The following is a 12,362-nucleotide window of genomic DNA, read 5'->3' as shown; positions in this document are numbered from 1 at the left end:
TAGGTGGGTTAATGCCAGAGGTGTAGGGTATGCTTTTCTCTGTACATGTGCGGTCATGCCATGTCATAGGTGCAGGAAATGCATGGCTCTGTGCTAGGTGTGTTAATCCCAGAGGAACATGGAATGCGTTCTCTGTGCATGTGCGGTCATGCAATGTCATGGGTGCAGGAAAGGTTTGGCTTTGTGCGAGGTGTGTTAATGCCAGAGGTGGAGGGAATGCTTTCTCTGTGCATGTGCGGTCATGCCCTTTCATGGGTGCAGGAGTTTATTGGCTCTGTGCTAGGGGTGCTAATGCCAGAGGTGCAGGGAATGCTTTCTCTGTGCATGTGCGTCATGCCATGTCATCTGTGCAGGAAAGGTGTGGCTCTGTGCTAGGAGTGTTAATGGCAGAGGTGCAGGGAATGCTTTTCTCTACACATGTGCGATCATGTCCTGTCATGGGTGCAGGAAATGCTTGGCTCTCTACCATGTATGTTAATGCCAGAGGTGTAGGGAATGCTTTTCCTGTACATGTACGGTAATGCTATGTAATGGATGCCAGAAATGCCTTGGTGTGTGATATGTGTGTTAATGCCAGAGTTGTAGGGATGCTTTCTCTGTACATGTGCAGTCATGCCATGTCATGGGTGCAGGAAACCTCTACCAGGTGTGTTAATGCCAAAGTTGAAGGGAATGCTTTTCTCTGTACATGTGCGGTCATGCCATGTCAAGGGTACAGGAAATAAGTGGCTCTCTACCAGGTGTGTTATTGCCAGAGGTGAAGGGAAGGCTTTCCTCTGTAAATGTGTGGTCATGCCATGTCATGGATGCAGGCAATACATGGCTGTCTACCAGGTGTGTTAATGGCAGAGGAGAAGTGAATGCTTTTCTCTGTACATGTGCAGTCATGCCATGGAGTGTAGGAAATGCTTGGCTCTGTGCTGGATGTGTTAATGCCAGTGGTGTAGGGGATGCTTTTATTCGTACATGTGCGGTCATGCCATGTCATGGGTACAGGACAGCCCTGGATCGGTGCTAGCTGTGTTAATGGCAGGCGTGCAGGGAATACTGTTCTCTGTACATGTATGGTCATGCCATGTCATAGGTGCAGGAAATGTTTGCCTCTGTGCTATGTCTGTTAATGCAGGAGGTGAAGGGAATGATTTTCTCTGTGCATGTGCGGTCATGCCATGTCATAGGTGCAAGAAATGTGTGGCTCTCTGCTAGGTGTGTTAATGCCAGAGGAGCAGGGAATGCATTCTCTGTGCATGTGTGGTCATGCAATGCCATGGGTGCAGGAAATGTTTGGCTCTGTGCTAGGTGTGCTAATGCCAGAGATGCAGGGAATGCTTTCCCTGTGCATGTGCGTCATGCCATCTGTGCAGGAAAGGTTTGGCTCTGTGCTAGGTGTGTTAATGGCAGAGGTGCAGGGAATGCTTTTCTCTGTACATGTGCGATCATGCCATGTCATGGGTGCAGGAAATGCTTGGATCTGTACTAGGTTTGCCAATGCCAGAGTTGTAGGGATGCTTTCTCTGTACATGTGCAGTCATGCCATGTCATGGGTGCAGGGAATAAGTGGCTCTCTACCAGGTGTGTTATTGCCAGAGGTGAAGGGAAGGCTTCCCTCTGTAAATGTGCGGTCATGCCATGTCATGGATGCAGGGAATACATGGCTCTCTACCAGGTGTGTTAATGACAGAGGTGAAGTGAATGCTTTTCTCTGTACATGTGCAGTCATGCCATGTCATGTCATGGGGTGCAGGAAATGTTTGGCTCTGAGCTAGGTGTGTTAATGCCAGAGTTGAAGGGAATGCTTTTTTCTGTACATGTGCGGTCATGCCATGTCATGGGTGCAGGAAATGCTTGGCTCTGTGCCAGGTGGGTTAATGCCAGAAGTGAAGGGAATGATTTTCTCTGTGCATGTGCGGTCATGCCATGTCATGGGTGCAAGAAATGTGTGGCTCTGTGCTAGGTGTGTTAATGCCAGAGGAGCAGGGAATGCATTCTCTGTGCATGTGTGGTCATGCAATGCCATGGGTGCAGGAAATGCTTGGCTCTGTGCTGGATGTGTTAATGCCAGTGGTGTAGGGGATGCTTTTATTCGTACATGTGCGGTCATGCCATGTCATGGGTACAGGACAGCCCTGGATCGGTGCTAGCTGTGTTAATGGCAGGCGTGCAGGGAATACTGTTCTCTGTACATGTATGGTCATGCCATGTCATAGGTGCAGGAAATGTTTGCCTCTGTGCTATGTCTGTTAATGCAGGAGGTGTAGGGAATGCTTTTCTCTATACATGTGCGGGCCTGCCATGTCCTGTGTAGAGGAAATGCTTGGCTCTGTGCTTGGTGTGTTAATGACAGAGGTGAAGGGAATGGTTTTTTCTGTACATGTGCGGTCATGCAATGTCATGGGTGCAGGAAAGGCTTGGCTCTGTGCCAGGTGTGTCAATGCCATAAGTGAAGGGATTGATTTGCTCTGTGCATGTGCAGTCATGCCATGTCATGGGTGAAATAAATGTGTGGCTCTGTGCTAGGTGTGTTAATGCCAGAGGAACAGGGAATGCTTTCTCTGTGCATGTGGGGTCATGCCATGTCATGGGTGCAGGAAATGTTTGGCCCTGGTGCTAGGTGTGTTAATGCCAGAGGAGCAGGGAATGCTTTCTCTGTGCATGTGGGGTCATGCCATGGCATGGGTGCAGAAAATGTTTGGCTCTGTGCAACGTGTGTTAATGCCAGAAGTGAAGGGAATGATTTTCTCTGTGCATGTGCGGTCATGCCATGTCATGGGTGCAGGAAATGTGTGGCTCTGTGCTAGGTGTATTAATGCCAGAGGTGTAGGGTATGCTTTTTTCCGTACATGTGCAGTCATGCTATGTCATGAGTGCAAGAAATGTTTTGGTTTGTGCTAGGTGTGTTAATGCCAGAGGTGAAGGGAATGCTTTTTTCTGTACATGTGCGGTCATGCCATGTCATGGGTGCAGGAAATGCTTGGCTCTGTGCCATGTGGGTTAATGCCAGAAGTGAAGGGAATGATTTTCTCTGTGCATGTGCGGTCATGCCATGTCATGGGTGCAGGGAATAAGTGGCTCTCTACCAGGTGTGTTATTGCCAGAGGTGAAGGGAAGGCTTCCCTCTGCAAATGTGTGGTCATGCCATGTCATGGATGCAGGGAATACATGGCTCTCTACCAGGTGTGTTAATGCCAGAGGTGAAGTGAATGCTTTTCTCTGTGCATGTGCGGTCATGCCATGTCATGGGTGCAGGAAATGTGTGGCTCTGTGCTAGGTGTGTTGATGCCAGAGGAGCAGGGAATGATTTCTCTGTGCATGTGGGGTCATGCCATGTCATGGGTGCAGGAAATGTTTGGCTCTGGTGCTAGGTGTATTAATGCCAGAGGTGTAGGGTGTGCTTTTTTCCGTACATGTGCAGTCAAGCTATGTCATGAGTGCAAGAAATGTTTTGGTGTGTGCTAGGTGTGTTAATGCCAGAGGTGAAGGGAATGATTTTCTCTGTGCATGTGCGGTCATGCCATGTCATGGGTGCAGGAAATGTGTGGCTCTGTGCTAGGTGTGTTAATGCCAGAGGAGCAGGGAATGCTTTCTCTGTGCATGTGGGGTCATGCCATGTCATGGGTGCAGGAAATTTTTGGCTCTGGTGCTAGGTGTATTAATGCCAGAGGTGTAGGGTATGCTTTTTTCCGTACATGTGCAGTCATGCTATGTCATGAGTGCAAGAAATGTTTTGGTTTGTGCTAGGTGTGTTAATGCCAGAGGTGAAGGGAATGCTTTTTTCTGTACATGTGCGGTCATGCCATGTCATGGGTGCAGGAAATGCTTGGCTCTGTGCCATGTGGGTTAATGCCAGAAGTGAAGGGAATGATTTTCTCTGTGCATGTGCGGTCATGCCATGTCATGGGTGCAGGGAATAAGTGGCTCTCTACCAGGTGTGTTATTGCCAGAGGTGAAGGGAAGGCTTCCCTCTGCAAATGTGCGGTCATGCCATGTCATGGATGCAGGGAATACATGGCTCTCTACCAGGTATGTTAATGCCAGAGGTGAAGTGAATGCTTTTCTCTGTACATGTGCAGTCATGCCATGTCATGTCATGGGGTGCAGGAAATGTTTGGCTCTGAGCTAGGTGTGTTAATGCCAGAGGTGAAGGGAATGCTTTTTTTCTGTACATGTGCGATCATGCCATGTCATGGGTGCAGGAAATGCTTGGCTATGTGCCAGGGGGGTTAATGCCAGAAGTGAATGATTTTCTCTGTGCATCTGCGGTCATGCCATGTCATGGGTGCAAGAAATGTGTGGCTCTGTGCTAGGTGTGTTAATGCCAGAGGAGCAGAGAATGCATTCTCTGTGCATGTCTGGTCATGCAATGCCATGGGTGCAGGAAGTGTTTGGCTCTGTGCTAGGTGTGCTAATGCCAGAGGTGCAGGGAATGCTTTCTCTGTGCATGTGCGTCATGCCATCTGTGCAGGAAAGGTTTGGCTCTGTGCTAGGTGTGTTAATGGCAGAGGTGCAGGGAATGCTTTTCTCTGTACATGTGCGATCATGCCATGTCATGGGTGCAGGAAATGCTTGGATCTGTACTAGGTTTGCCAATGCCAGAGTTGTAGGGATGCTTTCTCTGTACATGTGCAGTCATGCCATGTCATGGGTGCAGGGAATAAGTGGCTCTCTACCAGGTGTGTTATTGCCAGAGGTGAAGGGAAGGCTTCCCTCTGTAAATATGCGGTCATGCCATGTCATGGATGCAGGGAATACATGGCTCTCTACCAGGTGTGTTAATGGCAGAGGTGCTGTGAATGCTTTTCTCTGTACATGTGCAGTCATGACATGTCATGGGGTGTAGGTAATGCTTGGCTCTGTGCTAGGTGTGTTAATGGCAGGGGTTCAGGGAATGCTTTCTCCGTGCATATGCAGTCATGCCACGGCATGGGTGCAACAAATGCTTGGCTCTGTGCTGGATGTGTTAGTGCCAGTGGTGTAGGGGATGCTTTTATCTGTACATGTGTGGTCATGCCATGTCATGTGTACAGGACAGCCCTGGATCGGTGCTAGCTGTGTTAATGGCAGGCGTGCAGGGAATACTGTTCTTTGTACATGTATGGTCATGCCATATCATAGGTGCAGGAAATGCTTGGCTCTGTGCCAGGTGTGTTAATGCCAGAGGTGAAGGGAATGATTTTCTCTGCACATTTGTGTTTATGCCATGTCATGGGTGCAGGAAATACTTGGCTCTGTGCTAGGTCTGTTAATGCAGGAGGTGTAGGGAATGCTTTTCTCTATACATGTGCGGGCCTGCCATGTCCTGGGTAGAGGAAATGCTTGGCTCTGTGCCAGGTGTGTTAATGCCATAAGTGAAGGGATTGATTTGCTCTGTGCATGTGCGTTCATGCCATGTCATGGGTGCAAGATATGTGTGGCTCTGTGCTAAGTGTGCTAATGCCAGAGGAGCAGGGAATGCTCTCTCTGTAGATGTGGGGTCATGCCATGTCATGGGTGCAGGAAATGTTTGGCTCTGGTGCTAGGTGTGTTAATGCCAGAGGTGTAGGGTATGCTTTTCTCTGTGCATGTGCGTTCATGCCATGTCATGGGTGCAAGATATGTGTGGCTCTGTGCTAGGTGTGTTAATGCCAGAGGAGCAGGGAATGCTTTCTCTGTACATGTGGGGTCATGCCATGCCATGGGTGCAGGAAATGTTTGGCTCTGATGCTAGGTGTGTTAATGCCAGTGGTGTAGGGTATGCTTTTCTCTGTGCATGTGCGGTCATGCCATGTCATGGGTGCAAGAAATGTGTGGCTCTGTGCTAGGTGTGTTAATGCCAGAGGCGCAGGGAATGCTTTCTCTGTGCATGTGGGGTCATGCCATGTCATGGGTGCAGAAAATGTTTGGCTCTGTGCTAGATGTTTTAATGCCAGAGGTGTAGGGTATGTTTTTTTCTGCACATGTGCGGTCATGCCATGTCATGGGTGCAGGAAATGCTTGGCTCTGTGCCAGGTGTGTTAATGCCAGAAGTGAAGGGAATGATTTTCTCTGTGCATGTGCGGTCATGCCATGTCATGGGTGCAAGAAATATGTGGCTCTGTGCTAGGTGTGTTAATGCCAGAGGAGCAGGGAATGCGTTCTCTGTGCATGTGCGGTCATTCCATGTCATGGTGGCAGGAAAGGTTTGGCTTTGCTCAAGTTGTGTTAATGCCAGAGGTGCAGGGAATGCTTTCTCTGTACATGAGCGCCATGCCATGTGATGGGTACATGAAATGCGTGGCTCTGTGCTAGGTATGTTAATGCTGAGGTCTAGGGAATGCTTTTTGCTGTACATATGCCATCATGCTATGTCATGGATGCAGGAAATATTTGGCTCTCTACCAGGTGTGTTAATGCCAGAGGTGTAGGGAATGCTTTTCTCTGTACATGTGCGGTCATGCCATATCATAGGTGCAGAAACATACTTGGCTCTGTGCTAGGTTTGTTAATGCCAGAGGTGCAGGGAATGCTTTTCTCTGTACATGTGTGGTCATGCCCTATCATGGATGCAGAAAATGTGTGGTTCTCTACCAGGTGTTAATGCCCGAGGTATAGGGAATGCTTTTCGCTGTACATGTGTGGTCATGCTACTTCATGGGTGCAAGAAATGCTTGGCTCTGTGCTAGGTGTGTTAATTCCAGAGCTGTAGGGACCGCTTTTCTCCATACATGGGTGGTCATGCCCTTTCATGGGTGTAGGAAATGCTTGGCTCTGTACCAGGTGTGTTAATGCCAGAGGTGCAGGGTCTCCTTTTCTCTGTACATGTGCAGTAATGACTTGTCATGTGCACAGGAAATGTTTGACTCTGTGCTATGTGTGTTAATGGCAGAGGTGAAGGGAATGCTTTTCTCAGTACATATACGGCAATGCCATGTCATGGGTGCAGAGGCGCAGCCAGGATTGTCTAACAAGTAGGGCCTGAAGCTAACGTAGCTGGGCCCACCGCAATGACATTAACATCTGTAAATGCCCACGCAGAGTTGCTGAGTGGGCATTTACAGATTTTGGGGGGGCCTTGCCCACTCATGCCCTACCCGGTCTACCGTGTCTACTCCATCTGCATGGGTGCAGGAAATGCTCCCTACTAGGTGTGTTATTGCCAGAGGTGAAGGGAATGCTTTTCTCTGTACATGTGCAATCATGCCATGTCATGGGTACAGTACATGCTTGGCTCTGTACCAGGTGTGGTAATGTCAAGGGAGCAAGCAACCCTTGGCTTTGTACAGGTGTGTTAATTCCACGGGTGCACGGAAGGGTTGGCTCTGTACAGGTGTGGCCATGCCGTCCTCGGTGCCAAGCATGTCCTCTCTGTGATGCCAGGGCTCTCACCTGTATCTTCAGTGCCTCCAGCACAAGGTGCTTCAGCTGGGCGAGGCTGGCATTTATTCGGGCACGCCGACGTTTCTCCACGAGGGGCTTGGACGACTGCATAAAGGAAATAACAGAACCTCTTTTTTATTTGCTTGTGCCTGCTGGAGCCCCACAGTTATTGCATACCTCTCAACACACACGCTTTTGCCAGATGCCACCCGCCATGGAGTTAGTTCACTCACCCACCAATCCCTTTGCCCGTCCATAGACTTAAATGGGCTCGCAAGCATACAAAATGATCTGTTTTCACCCCCAACCTGGCGGCTTAAAAGGTTGAGAGATGTGGAAATGGGTGGGGGGCGGGGGGGGGGGGGGGGGGTTGATACACTCCTTATAGGACACAGAGCGGTCGAAGCTATTCACAAGCTGTGACTGATGAGCCCCCCCTGAACCCTTCGTCCTCGACTCCCCATTGTTTTTTAACCAGTTGGGATGCAGGAAGCCACCCACCCAATAGCCCTGTGTTATCATCTGGGGCTATATAAAAACTTCCAAGATAAATGTTTCATGAGCGCGTTTATCATCCCGGCAGGGCCGGGTGAAGATATGCTAGGGCTCGTGGGTGACCCATTTCAACAGGATGTTTGGAGGAACCTTTCCCGCAGTTTGGAAAAAATTCTGGAACACCCTGGAGGGATTCAATTATAATAGAGAAAAGGGAATGCGGCGAGGGGGTTAATAGCTGCCGACTACCACGGGACAGGCAGCCAGCTGTGTTCTGGAGCACTAAATAGCCACTGACAAGCTATAAATTGCTCTCTGCAGCAAGGAGCTAATGCAGACAAAACCGGAATAAAAAGGCAAGGCGGTGATCAGAACGCTGCAAAGATACTACAATAGGTGATTGGGAAAGGACGGCCTGAGGGTGCCAGCAAAGGCAACCTGTAAAAAGACAAAAACTGGAATAAACAGGCAAGGAGGTGATCAAAATGCGGCTGGATACTGCAAGAGGTCAGGGGGAGGGGACAGACTGAAGATGAAGATGCCAGCAAAGGCAACCTGTAAAAAGACAAAAACTGGAATAAACAGGCAAGGAGGTGATCAAAATGCTGCTGGATGCTGCAAGAGGTCATGGGGAGGGGACAGACTGAAGATGAAGATGCCAGCAAAGGCAACCTGTAAAAAGAAAAAAACTGGAATAAACAGGCAAGGATGTGATCAAAATGCTGCTGGATACTACAATAGGTGATTGGGAAAGGACGGCCTGAGGGTGCCAGCAAAGGCAACCTGTAAAAAGACAAAAACTGGAATAAACAGGCAAGGAGGTGATCAAAATGCTGCTGGATACTGCAAGAGGTCAGGAGGAGGGGACAGGCTGAAGATGAAGATGCCAGCAAAGGCAACCTGTAAAAAGAAAAAAGCGCAATAAAATGGCAATGGGTGATCAGACCTGCAAAGGAGGATTGGGAAGGGGCAGCCTGAGGGTGCCAGCAAAGGCCTCCTGCAACTTGCCATGAAGTGCACATTTAATTCATTAAAAAATATGTTTCTGTGGTAAGACTGTCAACAAAGCCTTACAGAACAGCACACGACAGATACCGAATGTATACCACACCAAGAAGCTCAGTGAATGGTGGTAACTGAACTAAAGCTGCCAACAGCACATCACAGCTCTCTTGCCCTTTCTCCAAACGTTGCCCTAATAACGTACCCCAACCGACCCACTTTTTTTCCAGATCCGCCAGAGCGCCAGGGGACCACTCCGGTGGTGGTAGTGCACGGTATATACATATCCTTTAACATTAACATTAACATAGGGACAGCTGCTCGGGGGCCCTTGTGAGGCTCGGAGCCCATTTGGAATGCCACATCTGGGCTCTGATGCGATGCAGGCCACGGCGTGATGGTGAGCAGGCAAACCTGCACACCGCGAGTCTTCTTACCACCTTCATCACCAGTCATATATTGTCTGGAGGGCCTTCGGGCCATATGAGGAGCGGATTGCCCGGTGAGAAGTATGTCATCTGGAGCCATTAGATGGGCACAGAGATGGGTGCCTATTAGACGGCCAGCTGAGGCGTGCTTACTGTACTAATCTACATGGTGATGGTGGAGGACGTCCTCCCGGACGGTGTTCTATGTCGTCACAGACCCTAGACCAGAGGTGTGAGTCTGAAGTGGACAGATGGACAGATGGTCCAAATTCTAGTGACCTTTCAGAGTCCACGGCTACTTGTGGTTGATTCTTTCCCAGCCCCATGACACATCTCGGTCCTTATCCAGTCTAAGGTTGTGGGCACTCATCAGGGATGCCACAGGCATGTGTCCTGCCCCTGGCACTCTTCAACCTTTATCTTTCAGACTTGGGGGACTCTGCGAAAGCTGCTAGGGCCTTCCACCCCCATCTTGGCACATCTCCTGTCCAATACCCGCCTTACGCAGACAACCTCCTGTCCAATACCCGCCTTACGCAGATGACCTCCCGTCCAATACCCGTCTTACGGAGACGACCTACCGTCCAATACCCGGCTTACGGAGACGGCCTACCGTCCAATACCCGGCTTACGCAGGCGACCTCCCATCCAATACCCAGCTTACGGAGACGACCTACCGTCCAATACCCGGCTTACGCAGGCGACCTCCCGTCCAATACCCGGCTTACGGAGACGACCTACCATCCAATACCCAGCTTATACAGGCGACCTCCCGTCCAATACCTGCCTTACAGAGACGACCTCCCAGCCAATAACCCGACTTACGCAGACGACCTCCCGTCCAATACCCGGCTTACGCAGATGACCTCTCGCCCAATATTCGCCATACGCAGATGACCTCCCCTCCAATACCTGGCTTACGCCGACCACCTCCCGTCCAATACCCACCTTACGCAGACCACCTCCTGTCCAATACCCGCATTACGCAGACGACCTCTCGTCTAACACCCGCATCCGCCCAATACCTGCCTTACTCAGACGACCTCCCGTCCAATACCCGGCTTATGCAGATGATCTCTTGTCCAATACTTGCCTTACAAAGACGACCTCCTGTCCAATACCCATCTTACGGAGACGACCAACCGTCCAATAACCGCCTTACGCAGGCGACCTCCTGTCAAATACCCAGTTTACGGAGACGACCTACCGTCCAATACCCGTCTTACAGAGACGACCTACCATCCAATACCCGGTTTACGGAGACGACCTATCCTCCAATTCCCGCCTTACGCAGGCGACCTCCCGTCCAATACCCGTTTTACGGATATGACCGACCGTCCAATACACGGCTTATGGAGATGACCTACCGTCCAATACCCGGCTTACGTAGATGACCTACGGTCCAATACCCGCCTTACGCAGATGACCTCCCGTCCAATACCCGCCTTATGCAGACCACCTCCCATCCAATACCCGCCTTACGCAGACGACCTCTCATCCATTACCCGCCTTACGCAGACGATCTCCCGTCAAATACCCGTCTTACGGAGAAGACCTACCGTCCAATACCCGGCTTACGGAGACGGCCTACCATCCAATACCCAGATTACGGAGACGACCTACCGTCCAATTCTCGCCTTACGCAGGCGACCTCCCGTCCAATACCCACCTTACGCAGGCGACCTCCCGTCCAATATCCAGTTTACGGAGACGACCTACCGTCCAATACCTGGCTTATACAGGCGACCTCCCATCCAATACCCACCTTATGGAGACGACCTCCTGTCCAATAACCCGACTTACGCAGACGACCTCCCGTCCAATACCCGGCTTATGCAGATGACCTCTCGTCCAATACCCGCCTTACGCAGATGACCTCCCGTCCAATACCCGGCTTATGCAGACGACCTCCCATCCAATACCCACCTTATGCAGACCACCTCCCGTCCAATACCCGCCTTACGCAGACGACCTCTCATCCAATACCCGCCTAACGCAGACAACCTCTCGTCCAATACCTGGCTTACGCAGACGACCTCCCGTCCAATACCCGGCTTACGCAGACAACCTCTCGTCCAATACCCGCCTTATGCAGATGACCTCCCGTTCAATACCCGCCTAACGCAGACAACCTCTCGTCCAATACCTGGCTTACGCAGACTACTTCCCGTCCAATACCCGCCTTATGCAGACAACCTCCCGTCCAATACCCACCTTACACATACCACCTCCCGTCCAATACCCGCCTTACGCAGACCACCTCCCGTCCAATGCCTGCCTTACGCAGACGACCTCTCGTCCAATACCCGGCTTACACAGACGACCTGGTCATTCTGATCCAGACCCCGTCTGGCCGTTTATAGGCGGGTGCATGAACTTGAAATGTACACACATGAATCTAAAATCATGACCTGAACTAATAAGGGGGCTCAAACGAGATGCAAATGGCAACTGAACCGGGAGATGATGGAGCACATTGACTGAGCCACCTGCCTGGGATGCACTATTTATTATAACGCCCAGACAGGCGCCCATCACGAAAAACTGAAAAAGAAATGGAGAGTGTGTTTTGCCCAGTGAAAAAAGCTGAACAACGGATATGGCCCCTTCTCACTCCTGCCGGTAATCAGATACAATCAGGCAAAAGCAACTGCAGTCTGACTGTACGATGCCGAGATACCTTTTTTTTAAATTTTTTTATTTACTTGTGTATAATCAAAAAAATTGATTTTTACAAGAAAGATTTCCATTCAAGACGATTTTGCATTAAATGTCCCGTTATAGACAAACTGTTCGTAGTTTCGGCGTAGCACACAGTTATTAGATGTTAGCTCTGTGTGAGCCCAACCTCCACACTCAGTTTTGTCCTTTCCATTGCAAGGTTTAGAAGTTTAGCTGTTGCCGTAAGCCATCGAGTTTTTTCTCCTGTAATAAGGCGGTTCCACCAGGATGATTCGTTTCCAGCGAAAGAGGTGACCGTCAAAGGGCTAAAGTAGGCGATCCTGGCTTGGTGGAGAGCCGAGCAGAGCATCAACAGATGTCTTATTGATTCTGTCTCTTCAGGGTTTTTACAGAGTCTGCATGTTTTTTCCTCTGAACCTGATC

At 50.1% G+C, this 12,362-nt stretch overlaps 1 protein-coding gene and 1 long non-coding RNA gene across 2 annotated transcripts in view; one reads left to right on the top strand and one right to left on the bottom strand.

Annotated features, from left to right (window-relative positions):
- LOC138567150 (uncharacterized) overlaps nt 1–12,362 on the top strand; it is a 445,111-nt gene that overhangs the window by 71,115 nt on the left and 361,634 nt on the right. The gene's annotated exons all lie outside the window — the stretch shown is intronic.
- Nucleotides 1–12,362, bottom strand: part of LOC138567143 (transcription factor HES-1-like) — a 74,812-nt gene that overhangs the window by 14,193 nt on the left and 48,257 nt on the right. Inside the window, exon 2 of the mRNA XM_069645074.1 lies at nt 7,342–7,437. Coding sequence (XP_069501175.1) covers nt 7,342–7,437 — 96 coding nt within the window. The remainder of the gene's footprint in view (nt 1–7,341; nt 7,438–12,362) is intronic.

Source organism: Ambystoma mexicanum, chromosome 1p (genome assembly GCF_040938575.1).
Source record: "Ambystoma mexicanum isolate Mex_15411 chromosome 1p, UKY_AmexF1_1, whole genome shotgun sequence".
Lineage (NCBI taxonomy): Eukaryota > Metazoa > Chordata > Amphibia > Caudata > Ambystomatidae > Ambystoma > Ambystoma mexicanum.
The sequence above is the reverse complement of the archived record's forward strand: the minus strand, read 5'-3'. Positions and strand labels throughout refer to the sequence as shown.